General features: G+C 46.9%; 1 protein-coding gene across 1 annotated transcript in view; it reads right to left on the reverse strand.

Annotated features, from left to right (window-relative positions):
• The window catches only part of FMNL3 (formin like 3), a 51,688-nt gene extending 27,055 nt beyond the window's left edge, over positions 1-24,633 (reverse strand). Inside the window, 1 exon segment of the mRNA XM_034646507.1 lies at positions 24,198-24,633. Coding sequence (XP_034502398.1) covers positions 24,198-24,323 — 126 coding nt within the window. The 5' untranslated portion in view covers positions 24,324-24,633.
• Positions 24,634-25,285: the final 652 nt, after the last annotated feature.

Here is a 25,285-nt window from a genome sequence, read left to right on the forward strand (position 1 = left end):
CTTCTGTGGTCACTGATGACTCTATAACCAGAAATGACTTGCTGAGCAGTTATGGGCCAAGTCCCCGAGCAGCCTGGAGGAAAAAGAGATGGATTCACCAGATGTCTCAGGCTGAGCTCTGCAACTCACACCAGGGAAGTCAGATGAAGGAGAGGCCTTAGAAGGTCAGCGTCAAAGAGGTGGCTTTTTCCGAAATAGAACCGTACCCCCGAGGCCTCTTCTTCACCCTGGGAGACCCTTCCACTGGCTCCTGAGAAGGCAAAGGAAGTTGGCCATCTCCCCAGTGCTAGCAAACCCCATAGTTCTATGTCTGCCACACCGTCGGCCTCACACCTGATATCAGATAACCTCAGGAGGTACGCTGGCCCCCAGACGCCAGGTGAGGACGTCCCTTCTGGACTATTCGGTCAAGAGGCACACAAGCGCAGACAGAGGAACTCATGTTAGCTCTTCCCAACTGAGCCCCCAGGCCCTAGTGAAAAGCCACTGTCACAGCAACTCGATCTGTCTGCTGGCTCCTCAGCCCCTCCTCGCGGTTAGCCAGGCCCACACACTCCCCAGTTACGCAAAATGGAAACTATTCTGCTGGGGGCAGCCGGATTTCCAAAGCTAAGGAGGCTTGGGGCAGAGCCTCACATTCTCCCTGCGGCCAGCCAAGGTCCCCCTTTCTCCTCATGATATTCTCCCCTCCTGCCTGGGAGCCCTGAGAGGCAGCACTACTTTTCAGAGGACACAGTGTTTCTGGGGTTACATCCCACAAAGGGGATTTTCCTCTCTCTCCCTAGACCACAGCTGTTATTCACTGAGACCCAATACATGTCCCTCTCAGGGCCTCTCGTCCATACCTTCCCTTCCATTCCCACTGTCACCAATCAGCTAGGCCCTTATTGTTTACTCCTGACCCTCTGGGATGAACTTCCAGCTAGCACCCCTATTTCCTATTTCCAGCCCTCTTTCCCCCCAACCTGCGCAAGGATGAAATTCCTCAACTTCTCAGCACCTAAGAAAAATCATGTCTTTTCTTAATTCAGAACTCTTCTCTGACTCCTTATCATTTATACAAAACACCCTGAACTCCTTGGACTGCTGTTCTTAGAGTCTTAAAATAAGAAAGAGCTGTCCTGTCTCCCCCAGGCTGGCCCCTGCATGTCTGAGCAGCCTTGTCCTCTTCTGGACTCTCTCCTGGAACAGCTACTCTTGCCATAGGAGCTGCTTATAACTGATGTTTCCCCAATCTCCTGAATCCCTACCTATTACTGACTCAAAATCCATCAGCTCTGTGACCCCCCAACCTAAAATAATCAGCTCCTCTTCTGAGCTCCAAAGCCTAATCATACACGTGAAGAATGAAAAGCCAGAGACCTTGTTATCCCCCACCCTCTTCTTCTCATCTTCCTCAGTAACGAAACTCCAATGTTCAGTGGAGCACTTGGCAGCCCAGAATTAATACATTTCTCTTCTTCCCTTGCATTTAGGTATGGCTATGCGACATAAACAGAAGTAGTGTGTACAACTTCTGAGAAGTGTCATTAAAAGGAGGGAGCGTACCCTTCTTTTCCCCTTTCTGCTTCCAGCTGGTTGAAATGCAGAGGTAATGGCTGGAACTTCAACAGCTATTCTGGACCATGAAGTGACCTTGGAAATGAAGTCCAGATGGATGAAGTAACAAGAAAGAAAATACGTGGTCACTGATACCTTGGACCTCAGCGCAAATTAAACGTCTTCCATATAGTGTCTCTCGTGTGTGTTTCCTCTATTCACAACTAGAACACAAATTCCTTAAGGGTAGGGGTCATGCCTGATCCCTTTTTTGAACCACATGCAGGTGCTTAATAAGTAACTGACTGATCTGCTACAACCTCTCCTACCACCAAGTTCGTTTTTGGCCCCTGGTTATTTTTGGAGGGGATTGCCCAATTTCTCACTGTTGTCCTTTCTATTTCTGGGCTCTCTTTCCTATAATCAGCCTCATCTACTGTAGCCCAAATCACTTTCTTTATACGCTGCGTCTCCCTCAGCAAGCTCCCGCTCCTCTGTCTGAGTTTCAACTCTGCCCTTCAGTTCATGCCCTAAATCTGAGCCACTCCTCTGCCCTTCTCTTTAATCAGCCTCATCTTATGTGTGCTAGACCCTAGGTCCCCGAGCGCAGGGATTACCACCAGATTACTGACCAGTGTAATGCTCTATAGAGATTGGGCAAGTTGAATTTCCCCATACGTATACTCCTCTGCCTGCCCCTATGTTTAAGTGTTCTGCTCCATGACACCCTAGAGACATCATTCCCAACTGTCAGCACTGTCTCTTCTTCAATTCAACATAGGTGAAATCCTACCTTTTCCCCACCCCCCAACAGTGTCTCCACACATTTACTAATGCCTTCCAAACTGTCTCCAGAAAGCTGTGACTTACGGCTAATGTCTTGTCACCTTTTCTTGGGCATCCAATCAATATTCTGTCGCAACCTCAGAGTGTGGTTAAAGCTGTGAAGGATGAGCCATACCGCCCTGGCATGAATCCTACCTCCACCGCGTACTAGTTACGTGGCCTTGAGAGAATTACTTAATCTCTATGAGCCTTAGTTTCCTCATCTATAAAACGGAGGTAGAAATAGTATCTCCCTCACACGGTTGTTATGATGATTAAATATGTTAATACACGTAAAGTATTTATTTACTATATGTAAAGCATTTAAATCAGAACCTAGGTAGTAAATGTTACATATAATGCTAGCAATGTTTTTTGTCTGGGTTTTTTTATTCAACACATAGCTGGAAAACAAGCATTTGCCAAGCACTAAGCTAGGAGCTGGGAATATTAAAATAAATAGGGCAGGATCCCTCCGTTCAGGAAGTTTATATCCAGAGGGCAAGGCAGGAGCAAAGCAGGTGTGAGTGTAGGCAGCGCTGCTGGAAAAGAGAGTTGTGCCTGGCCCTGCGGGGGCCTGAGGAGGCAACATCTAATTGGACAGAGGAATCAAGGAAGGTTTGCTGGAAGAGATCCTGTAGGATTTAGTCTTAAAGATCGAGCAGGAGGGAGTCAGGCAAAGCAATGAAGGAGGGGAAGGTGGCGATATTCTAGGCAAGAAGACAGCATCTCCGTGACATGGAAGTGCAAAGCAGCCTATGAAGTCCAGAAGTCCCTGAGTGATCTGCAAAGATGAAGTGACAGTGTATAGGAGGGAATTACAGTAGGCAGGGAACAGTCAAGACAAAGGGGCTTAGGAGCTAAGGCAAGTAGGTGGCCATGAAGAGGACAATAAGGATACCACTATTAAAATGAAAATAGTAATAATGACAAAAGCTACCATTTATTCACTGAACTGCGATAAGAGCTATCCATGAATTACCTCATTGAATTCTCACAACAAGCCTATGAAGTTGGGACTATCCTCACTCCCATTTTAGAGGTGAGTTAGCAAAGGCTTGGGAAGGCTGTGGAACCTGCCCGGGTTCACAGAGCAAATACGGGGTGGAGCTGGGATTTGAACCCAGGTCTGACACCGCAGCCTGACCTTGTAACCCCACACAACGGAGGCAATGAATTCTATTAGGCCTCCTCTGTGACTTTTCTAATTGTATGCAACCTTCGGGATCAACACAATGAACCTTCCTCACGAACCTCCCCCAAACCACCCAGAGTTCACACGCTCCTTCCTCCGAGCAAGCTTGCACGAGGTTTACTGCCCTTCACCTCCTACTGGCAATCGCATTCAATCCCGCCTTCAACAACTCGGTGGATCACTCACTGTGCCAAAGGGAAGACGTGTTTTGCTTTGTGGTAACTCCTATATATTTACAAAGAAACGGGAAATTGCAGTTGATAAACATCTGCTCTGGGCCAGGCGCTGTGCTAGACCCTTTAATTATAAGATGTCATGGAAAAAAATCACTTGTCTCTCATATTGTTATTCACCTTTCACATTTTGTGCTGTTTCCCAGACTATACTGTAAGCTCCATGAGGGCACGGACCTTGCCTTGAGTACGCTCTTCCTAGACAAGAATGTCTGGCCAGCAGAAGATGTTCCGTAGATACCGCGGGCCAGCCATGTGGACCGTGGAGGCCGGCTGGGGGTGGCACGCCGTCGCACCCAGTACACTGGCGAGCGACCCATCTCTGGCTTTCCAGGAGTCTCATTATAAGACCAGGAGCTTATTATCAAACCATAAAACTTAATGAATCCCTTCCTACTTGCAGGCTATATGTGGGAGGGGCATGACTCCTGCTTTATGGAAGGATAAACTGAGGCCCAACATGGGCTCACATCTGTCACAAGTCACATGAGCTGGGGAGAGGCACTTTAAGTCTTCTGTCTGTCCTTGCTTTCTCAATTGTTCTCAAATGTGGGTCTGGCCTCAGGGCGGCAGTGCTCCTGTGGTCTTGGGGGAGAAATGATAATGACCCCAGTCTGCTCTTGACCCATGAGGCTGTCTGCCCAACATTGTTCCCCTCTGCCTTTTAAGTAAGGCCAGAGCTTGACACAGGTGTCATAGGTGCCCAACCCCAATTCCATCTTTGAGTGTCCCAGATTTTTTATGTCTCATTTCATCATCCACCCAGAAAAGCAACAATAACTACATCTCTTTGGAGTTAGCCTTCCGCGAGTTCCCACCCCACAATCTAAAGAGACCTTGACTCTTCTCTGCTTCTTGCAACGTCTGGCTCCCTAAGTACCATATCCACTCAGGGCCACAGATGCAGAGGAGAACGTTCCTCAGCATCTCTTGCACACCAGGCACTTTTCTCACATAAGCTCCCTTACTGCCTCCAATAACCACTGCAGGGAACTCATGCTTGTTTAACTGGTGAGAGAATTAAGACTCTGAAACCAACTGGCTTGAGATCACACAGAATGTGGCAGAACCCAGATTCAAATCCAGAAATGTGGCCTCCAACATAACTTTTGCCAGGACGTGGCTCCTTCTACCGTGTCCTTCCATCTCTTTACAACACAAAAAACAAAAAACAAAAAACTCCATTTCTAGCTTGGGAAGGTCCACCTGGATTTGTCTGACTGGCTTTGGTTGATGATTAAACAGTGCTTCCCTGTCCAGCACAACTGGGATAAAACCAGCTAAACAAGGTGTGCCAGGCACCTAAAGTGCAAGGCTTTGGTCTCAGAGTAAGAATGAGACCCTGCAGAGCAGAGACAAGGGAACTGCCTCCTTGAACACCACGTGGTGACAGTTCCCTCGTATATGAACGGCATCTTAAAAGTTCAGAGCGCTATGGATAACAGCATGGACTCTGGAATCAGGGATGACCTAGATTTGAAACCTGGTACTTTTTATGAGACAGTGGGAAAGTTATTAACTTTCTTTGAATCTAAGTTTCTTCATCCATAAAATGTGGATTGTGGTATCCACCCCTTATAAGAATTAAGTGAAGGGATGAATGAATGAAAAGGATTTCACACAGTATCTGGCACGGGAGAAGGGCTCTATAAACGGTACCTGGGGTGACCTACTCCAGGAGTCACAGGTGACTCGAGTTAACTTCTAAGCACACATTCAAAATACAATTTCATAGTCCTTTAAAATACATAAAGGTGAAACTATATAGATAGAGCGAACAGTATAGGTTAAATATATTTATTTATGTGTTTCTTAACCCTCTAGGTTAGAGCAATTGCACACACTCCTCTTCGAAAGATCAGACCGAGACATCAACGGCCACCAGGGGAGTCCCAGGAAAGCTGGGACCAGAATTTGGGGAGACACAAATGAGTCACTGACGAAGGCGCCCTGCTGAGTGACCTGGGACAACTCCTCTAACCTTTCGGAGATTTTGCTGAGCTGTCTTCAGTGTTCGACCTTATCTCACATCCCTCATTTCCCCCTTGTCTCCTGACGTCCTCAGGTTAAATCTGCAGTATGTAAACCTGAGGTCCAGTTTCTACCACAAATCTCTATTTTTGGTTCCCTCACCTAACCGCTCCTCTAGCAAGTCTGTCCTCTCCTTGGGATAGTGCCTGCCCTCCCAGTCACTTGAAGGGCTGTGCTGTCTAGGGATAGAGAGAAAGGCAGGAGAATGCTTCAGCCCCCAGTTTTATTTGACCAGTAGAGACTGATGACTGTCAAGTATTTCCTTCTATCCCAGACTTCTCCTTTGAGTTTCAGCTTTAATTATCCAACTGCCCGTTAGACATTCCACCTGGACTTCCACAGTCTCCGTGACTTCACGTGCCTCAGACTGACCTCATCACTTTTCCTTCTACGTTATTTCCTCTCCTGTGTTCTCAACCAGTAGCACCTCCATCTAACTCATCCCAGCAAGCTAGAAACATGGGGGTCATCCTGAATTCCTCCCTTAGCCCTCATCTCCATCTTCCCAATGTCAAATCTAATCAGTTGTCAAGTCCCCCACATTTAATTTTTGTAACTACCTAGTGACTCTGTCGCATGGTCTCCATCACTCACGCCAGCCCTGGTTCAGGCTCCCACTGCCATCACCACACTACCCCGGCCTCCTTGACCACTCCCGCCTCTCCTCCCACCGCTCAGCCTGACCCCTCCCACTCCAACAACCCCGCTGCATGAGGATTCCTGACATATCTGCTCTTCCTCACCCCGCTGCCCCTGCTGTCCCCTCTACCTAGAACGCTTTCTCTCCTACACGTCTCTCCAACTCCTAATTATCCCTTTAGCCAGCATAGATTTCCTCCCACAGGCAGTATTCCCCGAGCCCCACCTCTCCTCTGTGCCCCCCAGATGCTCCTGCATTGTCTATACCATTGCACTTCCCAAGCTGTATATTACAATTACATGTTTAGTGTGTTTGTCTCCCTCTCTAGACTGAACTCCTGGGGGCAGACACCGTCTTAGTCATCTTCACTTTTCTGGCACTTAACATAATTCTAAGTGCTCAGTAAATGCTTACGGAGTGAATGAAGGCTAGGCTGCAGTCAGCGAGTCTCTGAGGGCTGGCACTGGGTCCTTCTCTCCCTCTCCAGGCAGGGAAGATGACACCTTAACAATTCTCAGTTCACAGCCTCAGGCCCCCCAGGGTACTGATGTGACTCTTCACCTGCCTTGCCGTAGAGTAAGGATGGAGTAAGCTGTCTGCCCTCTGGCCTCCACGACATTCGGAAACAACTGGTAGTGTTTTTATACTGTTATGACACCACCTTGATATTTCCCTGGGCATCTGCAGCAACAGGTATGACATGATGTCTTTACAATTCTTGGAAAGAATCAACTGAGAAGCCAAATGCTGCCATACACTGTCTAGCTCGCTGCCCCTCACCTCCTGAGCTTATGCTCAAAACTTTTAACAAGGATATTCTGGAGAAATGACAAACAAATGCTTTGGGAGCTCACCAGGACCAGCTGCCCCATAAAAGCACAGATTCTTAATTCCTCAGTCACTCACGATGCCAGCAGTAATTAGCCAACCCAAAGGGAGCAAGTAATAGCTGCTATTGGACCATCGTTCTGGAACTCATGCCAGCTGCATTGGAAAATAATCTGCAGACGTGAGCACTTTACAAGGGATTCACCAAGTGCCCCGACTGCCAAGGGCCTGAGGATAATGAGCCCTTGTGTGATGCTGATTCCGCTGAGCAGCGAGTAAAAACAAAATAACCACAACCACAAACAAGAAGCCTGCCCAAAGTAAGGGGCTCAAACATATCCTGGACACATAAGGTTCAAACAAAGACAGTCTTTCCCAGTTAGCTCTCATCCATCCATTCTAGAACATTGTCTGGACCTCACTCTAAGGCTGGCATCGAGGGGAGGGCAGTATGTGATCTCCAATCTGCATACGAACCCACATAAGAGTGGCCCCTACCACCCCAGAGTTCACTACTGTCCCAGGAGCATGGGTCTGGACCTGGGCAGGCCTATGCTAGCTGTTCTGGCCTTGGTAAATGCCCCAGTCCAGAAGCCGCTTGACATCCAATCCTTCTGGGGTGCCTAGGTGGCTCGAGTCCTGGGATCGAGCCCTGCATCGGGCTCCCTGCTCAGCGGGGAGTCTGCTTCTTCCTCTCCCTCTGCTGCTCTCTCTGTCAAATAAACAAAATCTTTACTGTCCAATCCTTCCATGGCTGTACAAGAGATGAAATGTGCTGAGGGGCAGACCAAGGGTTACACCAGTTCCTAAAGGCTGTAAGCCCTGTGGATAAGTCAGGACAAGGCCAACATCATCAACGGGGAAAGCAAGGGGACAACTATGTGCTGTGCAGTTCAGTGATTTGACAACTTGTGGTACACAAAACCAGTCCCTACTCATCAACAGTAATTCATATTTCTTGAATATTCCTTTTGGGCTCCTTAATACTAGATCCCTGACATGAAGAGGTTAGTGGTCTTAAAACATTTCTACTTAAAATTTATTAAGTGCCCAGTATGCCAGACACTGCCCTGGGCCCTTTACATCCTCATAAATTCCTTAGAAGCCAAGTATTATTATCCTGATTATACAGATAAAAAAATTAAGACTCAAGGAAATGAAGGCACTGGCCCAAGGTCACAGAGATAATAAATGGCAGAGCCAGGATTCAAATCCGGATTCACTGAGTCCCAAAGCTCTTGAAAAAGGCCTGCCTGAACAGGCAAAAGGAATCCCTGAACTCCTTGCAGTTTCCTAGGCCAGACTTCTTTTTTTTTTTTTTTTAAGATTTTATTTATTTCTTTGACAGAGAGAGACAGCCAGCAAGAGAGGGAACACAGGCAGGGGGAGTGGGAGAGGAAGAAGCAGGCTCATAGCGGAGGAGCCTGATGTGGGGCTCGATCCCAGGGCTCCGGGATCACGCCCTGAGCCGAAGGCAGACGCTTAACGACTGAGCCACCCAGGTGCCCCCCTAGGCCAGACTTCTTATTCCTCCGCCAGCCGAGGACACACAGAGAGACTTCAGGAGATCTTGAGAGAATGAGGCTTGAGGAGCCCTGGAAAGACAAGTATTTAAAGACTCTGCTTCTATCCCAGTGGGCTACGTAAGAAACAAGACTGAATAATACTGACTTCACAGGAATCCCTAAAAATCTGTTGTCAGACTCTATCATCCCTTCCAAATATCTCCCTAAAATCCAGCACAGCTCACCCCAGGCCTACAAACCCCAACCCTGCCCAGAACAGGTACTAAAGGGAGAAAATGGAACAGTGCCTAGGGAGGAGACACATTTCTCCTCCACTTAAATACAGCCCAGGACCTCTGCAAATTAAAAGCTCCCTCTTTACTGAATCCACTCAGCTTTAGTTATAGGTCGCACTTTTTATTTTTGTAACCAGCCAACCCGCCAAATTATAGGCTCAGGCCACTGGTAGGCACGCCAAACACTGGGGCCAGCAGAGGCACTGCCCTTTCTGGCCTGAGGGTGGGTAGAGGAGTGAGGACTGAGCTCCAGTCAAACCTGAAAAGGCAGAGGGCATGATCACTCCACTGGGCAAAGCTGAGTGAGGAGCCTGGTCTCACTCAGGCCACCATGCTGCCCAGAGGGGAGCCAGATTCCAGGATTCCCCACGCAGCAGCCATAGGGAACTCTTTTTTTTTTATTTTAAGATTTTATTTATTTCTTTGACAGAGATAGAGACAGCCAGCGAGAGAGGGAACACAAGATTTTATAGTGGGAGAGGAAGAAGCAGGCTCATAGCGGAAGAGCCTGATGTGGGGCTCGATCCCAGGGCTCCGGGATCACGCCCTGAGCCGAAGGCAGACGCTTAACCGCTGTGCCACCCAGGCGCCCCAGGGAACTCTTAATACTATAAAGCAGATCAAGTCACTCCCCTACAATAATATCCAAATTCCTTACCAAAGTTGACATGGTCCCCCATGATCTGGGCCCTGCTCACCTCTCTCCAGCATCCTTTTTTCTTTTTTTAAAGATTTTATTTATTTATTCGACAGAGAGAGAGAGACAGCCAGCGAGAGAGGGAACACAAGCAGGGGCAGTGGGAGAGGAAGAAGCAGGCTCCCAGCGGAGGAGCCTGATGTGGGGCTCGATCCCAAAACACCAGGATCACGCCCTGAGCCGAAGGCAGACGCTTAACGACTGAGCCACCCAGGCGCCCCCAGCATCCTTGTCAACCAATCTGGCATTCCTTCAGGTCCTCAGCTGTAGCCTAGCGTGACTCCCGGGTGTCTGGCCCGCACAACTAGCTGGAAGAGGGTGCGGGGTCATCCTTCTACCCTCTACCCCAACAGTGTGCAAGAAAACACTAGCAGGTAGAAAGTGGCTCAGAAACACTGGACGCTATTGCTAAGCAATGAGCTACGTTTATTGAGCACCTACCATGAACAAGGCACTGCTAATAACACAAATTATTTAGTGCAAGACAACATTTCCCCCTAAAGGAAGGCAAGATAGATTTGGCAAAAGAAAGAATTAGCCCAAAACCTGGTGACTGGAAATGGAGTCTTCCAAATTTTGGGACTTCTGCAGTTCAGGGGTAACATATGGATCATCCTCTATCCAGTTTTGCCTACATCAAATTATTCTGATTTTGTAACCTCTAAGGACTGAATCGCCACCTATTTCTCCTATACTTAAATCATTTTGTTTATAGAGCAAACCCATGAATGGCCATGAACCACTTACCAACTAATCTCTATTCCCCGTTGAAAGCCTGGGCAAGAAGGCCTCCACAGCCTTTTCTAACGATCAGGAACACTTCGGACAAAACTCTCTGTGAACTGCCCATCCGTCCTGATCCAGGCTCACCTCCCGGTCTGTACCTGGGCTTCTCTGTCCCAGCAGCAGGCTCCTGGCTGCCCCTCACTTGGCTGGTTGTTCTTCTCTTAATCCCCTCCCCTATGCTCTGGACTGCAGCAGCCTCCTTGCTCCTTAGCTGCACCTGTCACCTTTAAGACCTGACTGAAAGCGCATGTCCTCCTTAGAGCACTGCCGGATCAGCAATCCACTGCCACGGTGATCCTTCCTTAACTCTCCAGCCCTTCTGTGCTCCTAGCTGTGTGACACCCCGTCACCTCAGGGTCTCATTTGGTCTTCCCAAATGCATGGGACCGGGCGAGACAAAGAGGATCCCCAGGTAATGGATAAGATAACTGACGTGCACAAGGAGTCTCGTAGACAATCTGAAGACACACAGTGGTTTTAATTCTCCATTTGTTCAAAGTACAGTTCTAAGTATATAGTTTTGTCTCTCCAACTTAGATAGTGAGCGTTGTCTTTTATTTCTTGGTGTTCTCCAAAGTACTCAGGAAAGTGCCATGTTTACAGCAGGAACCTAAGACCTGTTTCCTTAATAAATCAAGAGAGGAAGAAAAATGAAATGAAAGCAGAAAACCTCTTATAAACTTCCCAGGCTATTTCTGGTCTTCATTTAAAGGGAGCCTTTGTTATGCTCTCTCCTAACAACTTGTTCTTTGCCTCCCAAGGACATATCATAATTCGTGATTAAGTATTTATTTGCTTAATATCTGTCTTTCCCTGTAAACTCCACCAAGGCGGAGGTGATTATTTGTTTTTCCACCATTGTATACCCAGTGGTACTGCTGGCACATAGTAAGTAAAAAAACAAACCAAAACAAAAAACCTCCAAAAACCAAAAACCAAAACCAAAACACTTGAATAGCCCATGTCCTAGTGGGATAAGACTGGCTGGCTCCAAAGCAAATCTTCCTACATCTCTTAGCAAAGGAAAACTTGTTCTGGAACCTTCCATATATTCTGCTGTAATCCACACAATCCCCTCCAAAGCAGCACCGAGGGCAAGGGGCCCGATCCTGGGAAGAGAAGGAAACCCTAGCCCACAATGTGGGCTTGGAGTCAGATGGCTTGAATTCAGATCCTGACTTCACCACTTACTAACCGTGTGATCATAAGTGAGCTACTCAACCTTCCTGGACCTTGGTGTCCTCATCTGTAAAATGCAGATAATAAAGCCACTTCATAAAGTTGTGATGATCAAATGAGATAATGTGTGAAGAGCTTTGCACGGTGCCTGGCATACCATTAGCACTGGAAATGTGGGCTGTGCAAAAGATCAGCTATCTGTATTCCTGGGAGATAAGAATCTAGAGAACGTGACTTCCATGGGGGTCAGGACTTTGAGAAACTTAACTGCAGGAAGTCCAGAGCTCACATTTATTCTCTTTGCTCACTTCACCTGCTACAGCTCTGCTAAGGCTGGAGGTGCAGCTTTCACTGGCCTAGAAATAAAAAAGGCTAAAAATATACAACCTGACTGTGTCTGGGGGACCAAGATCATGCCTACATTAAGGAATTTAAAATGCAGCCTCAGGGCAGAAGAGCATCTCCTAGGATTCTTTCTACTCTAAAAATGATTGCCAGCTCAGCACAAGGCAGGGAATGGGCTGTGGCCAGTTGCTGACTCCACTGGTGTCCTTTCTCCCTCTTGCTCTCCTCTTTTGGCTCAGTATAGAGAATAAGAAAGAGGAGCTTTCTTTTTTGCAAGAAAAGTTGAGTCCATCTCCCCTATTTTTTTCCCCTCCTTTTCCCTCAGAAGAGGAATAAATGTATGAGTATATACTGTAAAAAAAAAAAATCAATCAATGCAAAAGCTTACAGAATAAAAAATGAGTCACTCTTCAGCCCCCAACTCTATCCATTGCCCCCCAAGGGTCACCACAATTAACAATTTGGTGTGGATTCTTCCAGGCTTTTTTTCTATATGTTTACATATAAACATACATGGCTTAAAAAGCANAGGAATAAATGTATGAGTATATACTGTAAAAAAAAAAAATCAATCAATGCAAAAGCTTACAGAATAAAAAATGAGTCACTCTTCAGCCCCCAACTCTATCCATTGCCCCCCAAGGGTCACCACAATTAACAATTTGGTGTGGATTCTTCCAGGCTTTTTTTCTATATGTTTACATATAAACATACATGGCTTAAAAAGCATTATATACAGTCTTCTTTTAATTTCTTTTTTATATGATTATATTTACACACACGCACACACACACACACACACGCACACACACGCACGCACCTTGGAGATTCCCACCAGCCACAGANCCCCTGCTTGTGTTCCCTCTCTCGCTAGCTGTCTCTATCTCTGTCAAATAAATAAAATCTTTAAAAAAAAAGCATTATATACAGTCTTCTTTTAATTTCTTTTTTATATGATTATATTTACACACACGCGCGCACACACACACACACACACACACACGCACGCACCTTGGAGATTCCCACCAGCCACAGGCATTACTGAGTGCCTACCCAGTGCCAGTTCTGTGGCTGGACAGTGATAAGCATACATAAAGGCTCCACCCTCCGGAGTCAACAGTCTCAGGAGACGGATAACAAACAAGTAATCAACAAATAATTTCAAAATGAAAATAATACAAAAGAAATAAGTAGCATGCTACAATAGAGAATAATAAGTGAGGGAGGGCTCTCTGAGAGGTGGCATTTTTTTTTTTTAGAGGTGACATTTTTTTTTTAAACTGACACCTGAAGTATAAGCTGGATCAAGCCATTTGAAGATCCAGGGAAAAGGCATTCCAGAAGAGGAAACAGGTTGTGCAAAGGCCCTGAGACAGAAAGGAGCTTGTACTGAAATGAAAGAAGGCTAACGTGGAGCTTGGTAAACAGGAGGGTGAGTGGGGTTGAAGAGGTCAGCAGGGTCAAATAATGCACAATCTTAAGGGCCAAGGTCAGGAGTTTGCTTTTTTTTTTTTTGGTATGTACAAAAGGAAGCCATTAAATGTTTTAGGCGGGTGGAAAAAATAAAAAACATTTTAGGCAGGAGAAAGATGCTATGTGATTTATATTTTGAATTTGCTTTGTGGAGAATGAATGGGGGAATGGAGAAAGGGGCAGTAGAGGAAGCCAGTTGGTTGGATATAATAGAAGCAAGAGCTGATATTGCTGGGACTGAAGCCATGGTAGCAGAGATAGAGAAAATGGGTAGATCTGAGATATATTTTTGGAGATGGAATCGGCAGGGCTCGCTGATAGGGTACAGTAAAGGGAGAAGGAAAAAATTAAGGGTAACTCCCAGCACTTGCCTTGAGTAATTAGGTGAACAGGAGAGAAATCGATTTGGGCAAAAATAGACCATCAGGTTGTTCCCAGTTTGTTACTGTTAAACAATGTGGCCCTGAGGGTCCTTTACACACGCATTCATGCACGTGTATAAACAGTTCTGTAGGACAGTTTCCTAGAAGATGGACTGGTCAGAGGGTATGCACATTTGAAATTGAGAGACACGATAAAATGCCTTCTACAATGCCTGTACCAAATTACCCCACTATTAATGGTATTTTAATGTATCATTGAAGATACCCACAGACATTATCAATCTCTCAAAGTTCACCTAGATAATTAGCATAAAAAGTGTATATTTTAAATGTTCATTTCCTTAACTTCCAGTGAGATTAAGAATTTCGGGGCGCCTGGGTGGTGCAGTCGTTAAGCGTCTGCCTTCGGCTCAGGGCGTGATCCCGGCGTTATGGGATCGAGCCCCACATCAGGCTCCTCTGCTATGAGCCTGCTTCTTCCTCTCCCACTCCCCCTGCTTGTGTTCCCTCTCTCGCTGGCTGTCTCTATTTCTGTCGAATAAATAAAAATAAAATCTTTTAAAAAAAAAGAATTTAAGTACATTCTCCTTGTAAAAAATGTAAACATTATAAAACTTAAATTCCCTTTGACGTTCCTGTTCCTCCCAATGTGGTTCCTTCACTCTCCATCCCAGAGGTAACTGCTGTGTGCCTCCAGAAATTTTTCTATGCATTTAAAAATCTGTATATGCGGGATGCCTGGGTGGCTCAGCAGAAAGCATCTGCTTTAGGCTCAGGTCATGATCCTAGGGTCCTGGGAATCGAGCCCCACAGCGGACTCCCTGCTCAGTGAGGAGTCTGCCTCTCCCTCCATGACTGCTCCTCCCCTCGCTTGTTCTCTCTCTCTCTCTCAAATAAATAAAAATAAAATCTTTAAAAATAAAATGAAATAAAAATCTATATATGCAATCAAGAATTACGTGTTTTTTGGAAGTTGTATTTCTAGCAGTCCTTTTAGCATGAGCAAAAAATCTAACTGAAAATTTTTGCTGAAGGCCTAAGTAAGTGACATTTAAGTTGAGCCCTTCTCAAGGTTAACCACTCTGAGCCCTGGTTTCATCACCTGTAAAATAGAAGTAACACAAATGCCTCACAGAGTTGTTGACAAGTTAACTAATTAACGCATGTGAAAGCTTGCGGCATCTACCCAACAAATGTTAATTCTCTTTCCTTAACCTATACAATTAAATTGAGGCATTTGGTGGAGACCAGCAACTGAGCCATTCCTATAAGGATGAGATAGGAGACTCTACCCAGAAAAAAACATTTTTAATGTTGTTCTGAAAAAAACCTTTTTTTCATATTAAGTCCCTTAAAAACCCTGAATTTTCCTTCAAAAATTTTAGTATAAAATATTCTGAGCAGTCAAAAAACATATAGGTCATTTAAAAATTATTATTATTCGTTTTTTTGGTAAGGCAGAAAGCAAGAGGCTTTAAGCATAAAAGTAACTGCTAGAGACCAGTTGTTCCCAGTTCCCTCGCAGGCACACCATGGGAAGCGGACTGCCTGGATATTCCCAGAGAATTTAGGCCTGCAAGAGACAGCTTGAGGCAGGTAGTACTTCCAAACACAGGATGTGACCTAACGTTTGGGTCTCACTGCAAGGATGCCACTGGTTCCCCTGGCTTGTCGAAGTACATCCTGTCATCCCTACCTAGATGTTCCTGGATGTTGAGGGTGTAGTTCAAAAGGGCAGACCCCATCACAAAGTGTCCTTAATCAAAATGAAATCAAAACATCCACGGGCCAAAATCTCCCCCTCGGAATGGGAGTCAGCCAAGCTTCAACAAGCTCTCTTGTTTGGAATCACCAACAAGAGACATCAGTTTATCTGAACTGATGACCAGGGCTGCTTCTCCTTGCAAAGTATCAAGAATGCTTGTATCAGGGAGCTCCTGCTACCTTCTCACCCAGCTCTACTTTCCCATTCCTCCAGGCTCAATGCCGGAAATTCCTTAGCAGATGCAAGAATAAGCTTTAAACCCCCAAATATTGTGTGTGTGTGTGTGTGTGTGCACGGACGTGCACACGCACACATATGTGTTAGGGCAGGGAGAATTAGGGGTCACAGGTCTAATCAGATTTTCGAAAGGGTCTGTTACCCAAAAGATTCAGAAGCATTGTTCAAAGATCTCTCAAACATATTCCCAACCTAAAAGAATTTTCACCTGGGCTTGAGGAGCTAACTGGAGGTGGGTAAAGATCAGCAATGGAGCAGGTGTACCCCAAACTGCTCCTTGATAAAATTTACAGTAGGGCCTAAAGTACAGAGGGAATCAGGCCTTAACCTTAAGACAATAGTCATAAAAGAGGTCTATTTCTTGCCTGAGGGTATGATAGGAAATGGGAAAATTAAGAAAGTACCAAAAACTATGTATCTGCCTTCACTTCTGCTGTCCCTGAAGCTTGATCTCCAACTGGGACACAGGATGGTGGAGGTACAGATTAGTAGAGGATGATTCTCAGCAGGGGTGCTATCGGCAGGTGGACAGGACCATTCTTTACAGTGTGGGACTGACCCAAACACTGGAAGATAGTTAATATCCCTGGCCCTCAGGCACAAAGTACCAGCAGCACCACCCGGTCAGCGTGATAACCAAAACATCCTCACTTATCTCCAAAAACTCCCTCCTGGGATCATAATTCACCCACACAGCAACCACTTTTATTTATGGGAACAGAAGTCGGTGTAGTGGGTAATGTATATGCCACAAACATTTATTTGTAGAACCTTTACAGGTTACAAAGTATTTTCACTCTGGTTTCCACTCTAAACATCCTCAAAACCCCGTAAGATAGGTATTATCATTACCCATTTCATAAAGAATGGAAGTTGTGCAGAAAGAAACATTATTTAAAGATTGTATTTATTTTAGAGATAGAGCGTGTGGAGGGCCAGAGGGAGAGAGAGGGAGTGAGAACCTCAAACAGACTGCACTGAGCACAGAGCCCGACGCGGGGATCAATCCCAAGACCCTGAGATCATGACCTGAACCAAAATCAAGAGTCGGATGTTTAATGGACTGCGCCACCCAGGCGCCCCTATAGGTTCTTAAAACAAGATAACCATCTCCTAAAGTAGGGAGCCAGGCTCATCCCCAGCTCTTCCTTAAAGAGGCACTGGGCAACTGGAGAGGGGCTATGACATTCTCTAGTCTAGACCTGAGTAGATGAGCAAGTAGGGAAGAAAGAGAATACACACCAGCTCCGTTAATGTTTTTAGGGACCGAGGGGCAACTCCAGCCCCTCTGGTGCTAACTCTGGGTGACGGTCGGAAGGTGGTAAAAGAGATGGGGAGGGGATACGAGGAAGAGATGAAGACAAGAACTGAACCATCACATCGTAAACAGCCTAAACCCCTCCTCTCCTGGCGAAATTCATCATGTAAATAATTCTGCTAGCCCCTTGTGTTCTGAATATTATTTATAACACCATTCAAGGACCTCAAAGTACTTTATAAACTGAGAAGAACATGCAAATTTGTAAAGCTGGGGAGGGGGGAGGGGTACTGCTTCCAAAACACCCTATCCTGGTCCTCTCCTGCCCAACACACAAACTCCCAGCCCGTGACTTTGCTGGGAGGGGATGGAAGACAGAAAAGGTGAGAGAATCTGGAAAGAGGGGGATTCTGAAAGATGAAAAGAGAAGTAGGGAGCAGGGTGGGAGGCGAAGACAACCAGAGTATCTCAAGGACAGAGAGAGGCAGCTTGACAGTTCGACGTCTTCCTTGGGTGATTCATTCTCCCATGTGGGAGGAAAACAACATACAAAGATGTGGCTTTGCTGAGGGAGGCAAAAGAGAGACTGGAACTGGGAACTCGGGAATTCTAGCTGCTCAGTTCATCTCTATTCTGGAATATACTTTTCTTTGTGGATGACAATCTTAAAACCCTTAAGTTGCCAACTGGTACTGTTCAACGAGGGAGCCCAGAAGTACCCAGCAAGGAGCAGGAGGCGGGGGTGCTGTGTGGAGAGAGCACCCTCTCTTATCTTCAAAGTAAAAGGTCCTTCCTCTTCTCTGAAGTGCATTTCCGAACTGGAATGAACCCCCGGCCTTTCCCTGGCACTGCTTCAGCTCAGCTCAGACTTGGGAGAAACGCTTCCCCCAGAATGGAGGTGACCAGCCTGGTGGACCAGTTAACACACTGACTTCAGGCAGCCCGCCGCTGCTGCCCCCTGGGCCCACTGCAGTCGGTTCTGGGGCGGAACTCTGGTCTTGACCACAGAACCAGGGCCCTGGCTCCAACCAGCCTTCCCAGGCAACCTCAGGGGTAGGGGAGGGTCTGTGGTCTCATTTCCTCGCCACCTTGGCTTCTTTTTTCACTTCATTGAAGATTAGCTATTTCCACCACGACTAGTTCCTGTTCTCAGCAGCTGTAGCAGCTGTCCCCCCACAGACAGAGCTCTGAGACACTGCTGTGGCTGCCACCTGGACCGTCCCAGCTGCAGACTTGTCCCAGGCCCAACAAGTCCTGAGCTCCAGGGTCTCTTCGTCCCAGATAAAACAGCAGGGAGAAGAAATGAAGGGACAGGAAGCAATTCCAAGAACTCCACAGTAGATACACCAGTGTGCATTTTTTAAATTATTTTAATCTTATATAATAGGCTCTTTCCTATGTGAAAAAGTTTTATAATAAAAATATGGAAATGCATACATTTATTACATAGGAATGTGAATATGTAATAAATCCTCAACAGAGAGCAAAGATTACAAACAAAAGATAGCCAAAACATTTACGATGAAATGTTGAAAGAAATGCAAAGTAAAACAAGACACCATTTCTTATTAATGCAATTAGCAAAGGTTTTTAAAAATGTGAAACCATCCAATAACGTTTAGCTTACAGAGAAAGGGAGGGATGCACACTGTCCGTGAAAAGGCCAAGTAGTTCAACTTTTTTAGAAGCATATTTCTCAGAGGACTTTCAAAAGCATATCCCCTTTGACCCAATAATTATACTTCTAGCAATTCATCCTAAATAAATAATCAGAGATGCACGCAACTATTATGAACAGGGTATTCTTCACAGTGTTATTTTTAGTAGCAAAAAAAGAGAGAAATAAAAGATAAGGCATTAATAAACTACTATCCTATGGAATACGATCCAGCTACGAAATCATGACACTAAAGAATGTTTAAGCAAAGGAGAAAATACTTAAGAAAGTAAAATAAAAATCAGTTTACAAAACAATTTGCACAGTATGCTCCTAGTTGTTAAAATACACATAAGTACATGAAAATGTTAATACTAGACAGTGAGATCACAGGTGATTTTAATTCTCTTCTTTATGCTTTTTCATGTATCGTTTATACTTGTTATATTTTTGACTTCTAAATTTGCTTAATAAACATGAATTACCATCATGAGCAGGAGAAAAGAAGCTATTCTCAATCTTCTTCTCTTCCTTGAGGATACTCACATGCATGACTCCCTTTTTCAAAACCATTTGGAAATATGTATTGAGGACCTTAAAAACTTTATATCCTACAACCTAGCAGGTTCAATTTTGGGTTTCTGTCCTAAGGAAAACTCTAAATATTGCAAAGCTTTTGTATACCAAGTTATTCATCACAGCATTGTTTATGATGGCAAACAGAAGCAAACAACCTGAAAGTCCAACAATACAACAGTTAAGTACACAATGGTACATTCATTTGAGAGACCACTGTACAAGCATTTAAAAATGTTTACAATGGCTGGCTTGGGAAAACTAGTGAAATAACAGAGCCAAAGGAAAAAAAAAACCCCAAACTGGATTAAAAAAATATATACCAATATTACAACATTGTACAAAACCTTATGCAGAGAAAAAAAATATGAAAGGTTTTAAAACACATTGACTCCATTTGGTAAAGGAACTAGAGAAAATATGGATGTTTTTCTTCAATATAAATCTTTAATTTTTTCTTCTTTCTAAATTGCCCGTACTTTTCTTAGGAAATGAGTACTACTTTAAGAGAAAAAAGAAAAAAAGCTGAAACTCCCTCTGAGCAATGAAAACATTCCCAAATGACAAGAAGCCCACTCCATCAGTCCTATCACCCTATCCCCCCCCACACCTCCCCCAGTCTAAGGCAGGGTCATATGGGAAGGTCAAGGGAATGAGGCTCCTCTCTGGTGGCCTAAGGTCTTCTTGGTGGGGTCTCTGAGCAAGAGGGTTCCCCTGACCAGCTGCTGTCAAGGGTCCTCTCCCTCCCCCATGTCCTATTCCAGCCTGAACTAATTCACCACAATCCCCAGGGCTGGGAAAAAATTTCCATCATGACCACTTGGAACTTGATATTTAGTCCAAGTTTTTCCCAGCCCCTTTCTGTGTCACAGGAGGCCCTCAAGGCCTCTTAGACAGCTAGCACCCAGACCAACTTAGCTCCCACATCAACGCTACACTTAACAGCAAAACCCCAGGCCGTCAGTCATCACCAGGGAAATGTGAGAGGAGGACCCATGGCAGGGACAGGCCCTGTCATACAACCCTACCCTTATGCCCTGAGAGCCTCCGCCTAAGGGAGAACCAGGGGTTTTTCTGGCGTCAGAACCTTTAGACTCCATTTCAAGTCCATAATAAGTCAGCAAAGAGAAAAATGAGGGTGCAAACACAACAAGGGCAGACAGCTATCCTTTCAAAGCCCTAAGGCCCTCTGCCTCCCCTCTCTATCTTAGCAAAGGCCAATACTGGCCAGAATACTAGCTCTGAGAAATTGAGGTTGGGTAATAATCTAGTTGGGACAAAAACACAGCCTGGGGCTTTATCAGACCAGAGATGGGTTCTCATTCTGATATTGATAGAGAAGCTCCAATAATTGTACCAGCCCTAAACTTCTCAGTACTCAACGGAATAGGAGCTGCTACTCAGACAGGGGGTAAGGAAGGATCCCAGAGAAACAGCATAACACAGCTTCACAACCTTTTTCATATCAGGGCACACCAGAAAATAATACTATTTGTACAGCACACCTGATAAACAGTGGAACTGATCCCAGTCAGAGGTGACGAGTCAGGGACCTCAGCTGCCCCCCAGGGATGAGGGGATCAGTATCCCAGCAGAGCAGTAGGGGAAATCCTTGGATTAGGGCACTGGGCCAGGTTAGGACTCTTGGGATCAATGTCCTAAACAAATCACCTCCTGGCCTCAGACCTTGAGCTCTCCAACCTCGGCTGTCAGGCCGTGTGTCAGATCATGTGTCTACACCAGAAAGCCGGGAGCCTGTGGTCTTGACTCACAATGATACAACTTCCCCAGCCAGTGTGGTTTTTGGGGTGGGGGTGGGGTGTTCCACAGATACACTGGAACTGGGGGAAGCCCTCCATCTGACAGCAGAAGGCATATCCTGAGACTGGCTATACAAAATAGGTAATTGGTTTCATCATATTTCTAAACTTAAAATCCTTTTTGGGAATATAAGTGATCTCAGATCTGAGTCACTGCTGAGGGCTACAAATTTAAAAGCTACTATTTACTGAGCATATAGTAGTTGCCAGACTCTACTATCCAAGTACTTGACTTCCAGTTTCATTATATCCACACAGCAACGTCATGTGGCAAATACTATTATTATCTTCATTTATAAGAAGAAACTGGGACTCAAAGAGATGGAGCAACTTGCTTAAGCCCAAACACTTTTCGAACTAGAGACTGTGGAGAGGTCCGTATTTGAGCCCACTTTGACTTGAAAGTCCATATGCTTAACCAGGACACCAGAATGTCACCTCAACAAACTTCCAAATAGCTTTTTCTAAAGCCAAATCAATCATAATAATGCTGACAACCTGGGAAAGAAAAGAGTAAGAAAGGAGAAGCTTGCCTGACTCACACAATCAAGAAAAAAACGCTAATCTATACTGAGTACCTACAGGGTACCAAGAAGGGCCTTATATACCTGGCTCATCTAATTCTCATAAACCTACCAGGATAGAAATTATTACCCCATCTTCTAGGTAAGGAAATCTATAAAACGGACAGATGAGGCTTAGAGAGGTTAAGACAGTTACTAAGACAGCCCTTGCTTTTTCTACTACACGCACACTCCACTTCCCCTGACTATACAGGAAATGCACCTGAGCTTGCTCCAGGGTCAAACATCCAATGCGAGTACTGTTCCCAAACAGTAGGACAGTAGAAAGAAGGATAGTAGAAAGGGCATGTTTCAGAAGCAGAGGAAAGAGACCCCAGAGAAGAACTCAAATCCCCAAGAAAGCATGATTTTCCTGTGCTGGAGAAATGAAATAAAATCCCCTCCTCCCATAAGACAGCTAGCTAACTAGCCCTGGCCTGCCCTGTTCCAACCCCCCATCAACAGCAGCTCAGGCACACAGAAACAAGACCAAAACAAAAGCCAAGAGGAAACAAATCAAAACTTTATACAGAAAATATAACTTGCAAGTGGGTGGCCCCGGCTCTGGCTTGACCTATGCTCTCTGGGTGCTCTGGTTCGTAATCAGGACACCGCGTGCATTTTGTGGATATTAAGCCATTAATTTGCCAACTTACTAAACAAACTTGTCAACCAAGCTCCAAGGAGGACACGATCAACTCTGGTTCTGAGCTCTCACGACCAACAGCCTGGCAGCCCCTACCTAAGACAAACCCCGACCCAGTCCACCTCAAACCATCCCTTTCTCTCCAATTTCTGTAACTACCTTGTGCCAGCTCCCTGGGGGGTGGGGGGGTTCACACCCCCACTGGAGTGCAGATTCCCTCCCACTCTTTTCCCCAACAGTTGAGCTCTTGTTCTCAAGGGCACCAAATCCCAATCTCTCCTCCTCAGCCTCTGAGTTGGCCTCAGCACATTAGTAATCACTGACTCACCCATCCCCTTGAGGAGGCTGGGGGAAATGCAGAGGGCCACAGGATGTGTGGCCCAGATCCCTCTGGCCCTCTGCAGAGCTGGTGGGCACTGAGAGGTTCCAGTAACACTGCTTTCCCTTGGAATGCCTCTCGGCTGGCTGCAGTGCCAGTGGGCTAATGTCAGGCTCTCCACCATCGGAGAGGCCAGGATCTCTAGACAGTCCCACTGTTGCCAACAGATCTAATCTCCCTATTCCAAGGCAGATGAAATCCAATAAGGCTGCTAAGTCCACTATTCCCTCCGCATGGGCAAAGGCAAAGTGGGCCCTTCAGACCATACCAACAATAACAGCAGCATTAACACTGCTCCTTTAGAGAGTTCTTTGAGGAACTGGAACTATTTCCCCAAATTTCTTAAAGGTTTACCTCTGCCAGCAAATGTTCCATCACCTTGTTCACTTTCTTTCTCCAAAACTTCATTTTTACCTCCAACATCCTTTTGGCTCCATCCCAGTGATATACCAGCTCAGATCCTCCCTATCCACAGAGCCACTGACACCAATGTCCAATTCCCACACTAAAGGAGAATCCCAAAGTCAGCTTAAAATTCATCTATACAGATCTTTGGGGAACCTACAGAAAGACTAAAAAGAAGCACAGGCAAAGAACACAAACCAGCCACTAGGGCTTAACATAAAGAGGGAGAAAAAAAAGGAGGCGGGATGGTTTGTGTATTGTTTCAATTGGAAAAATACACTGGTGAAATGGCTTATCCACATGTTCAGCCTTTTAGACAAATCCACTATAACTTTGCAGGATGCCTGCAGGCCATTCTGAAAATAAGGAGAATGGCATCACTCTTTATTCCACCCCCTGCAAGAGCTCCCAGCCCCCTGTCCGTTCCCCCCTCCTCTCCCCCAAACATCTGGTCTGGGCTGGAAGTGGGACCCACTCCCTGGGAAGCCTCCATGTTAACACGAGCGGCTGTCTCCCCAGTCAGAGAACCCTGACTTGGGCTGAGGAGTGGGCCGGCCCCAAGTTTCTGAATTCCCCGGCACCAGCAAGAGGCTTAGAAATGAGAATTCTAGGGACCCAGGAAGGCTGTCGGAGAAGTGGGGAGAAGTGAGAGGGCTACAGAAGGGGGAGAGAGGAGGAAGTGTGGATCCTGGGGAGGTCCCAGGCTGAGGACCCCCTCCTCCTAAGTGTCCAGGGGTTGAGGCCGCAGTCGGGAGGTCCCCGACCGGGCTGTCGGGCGGCCAGCGGCTGCTCAGAAGTTGCCAAGAAGACACTGAGTCTATCGGAACCCCCCCACCTGAAGGGGTGGGCCGGATAGGGGCACCCGGGCAGAGTCCTACCCGGGCACTGGGACCTGGGGGACGGTAGGAGGGGGAAGGGACTGGGCTCAGCTCTCACCAGCACCAAGGCGAACCTCTCTTCCAGTTCACAGGGCTCAGGCATCGGCATCTTGCCGGGCGGCGGCAGCAGCGAGACTGAAGGGGGCTCTCCCGGGCCCCCCTCGGCGCTCTCCAGGTTGCCCATCGCGGCGGGGCCCCCTCGGGGGCCTCAGCCCCCCACCTCCACGCCCGGGGGCCTTGGGCTCGGCCGCTCCGACCCGGCTCCTCCCTCAGCGTCGGCTCCCCTAGTCCCGACTCCTCTGCCCCGTGCGGGGCGCTGGGAGCTCCTCGGGGTCCCGCAGGCGGTGCCGCACGGCGAGCGCGGAGGCAGCGCAGCGGACAGCGGCACCGAAGCGACCGACCCGGCGGCCACCGCTCTCGCTCACACCCGCCGCCTCGCCGCTCTCGGCTCGCCGCTCCCGCGCTGCCCCTCCCCGCCCCCTCGCGCTCTTTCCCTTCCCTCCCTCCCCCCGACTTCGCTTCCTCCCACCCACTCCCGGCCGAGACTCCGGCTTCCCCCCCGAACGCCGACTGCAGCCCGCGCGCCGCGCGCCCCATTCATGCAGGGCCCGCCTCCCGCCTACAGGCCTCCCGAGCATCCCGCCCCGCCCCGCCCCCGCGCCTGATTGACGACTGTACCTGCCAATCACAGCGCCTCCCGCCCCCGGCGGCCTCGCGCCTGGCGCCTAGCGCGCCCTGGCGGCTCCGGTGCGAATCGAATCACCGCGGTTGCTGAAGGTGTGAGGCACTGGCTTGGACATCCGAGCAATGGACCTGGCCCTTTCCACAAGGAGCTCATAAAACATACAAATATGTAAAATATACGGCCCGGTGTGTAAAGCTAGCTACAAGAGAAGTAGAAACAACTGGATGCTCAGGAGAGGGAGAGAGACTACATCTGTTAAGAGTTGTAAGGGACTCATTTGAACTGGGCACTGAGGGGTGAGGAAGACCTTAATTGACAGAGACAGGTGAAAAGGCATTTAGGAGGAGAGAATCTTACCAAAGGTCAGAGGTTGATCTGGCTGGGTGTGAAAATGGGGGTGCAGAAGAAGAACGCTGTTCTGGGCTAAGTCTGCTGGTGGGTCATCATTGATGATGTGATGA

The sequence above is a fragment of the Ailuropoda melanoleuca genome, chromosome 16 (genome assembly GCF_002007445.2).
Source record: "Ailuropoda melanoleuca isolate Jingjing chromosome 16, ASM200744v2, whole genome shotgun sequence".
NCBI lineage: Eukaryota > Metazoa > Chordata > Mammalia > Carnivora > Ursidae > Ailuropoda > Ailuropoda melanoleuca.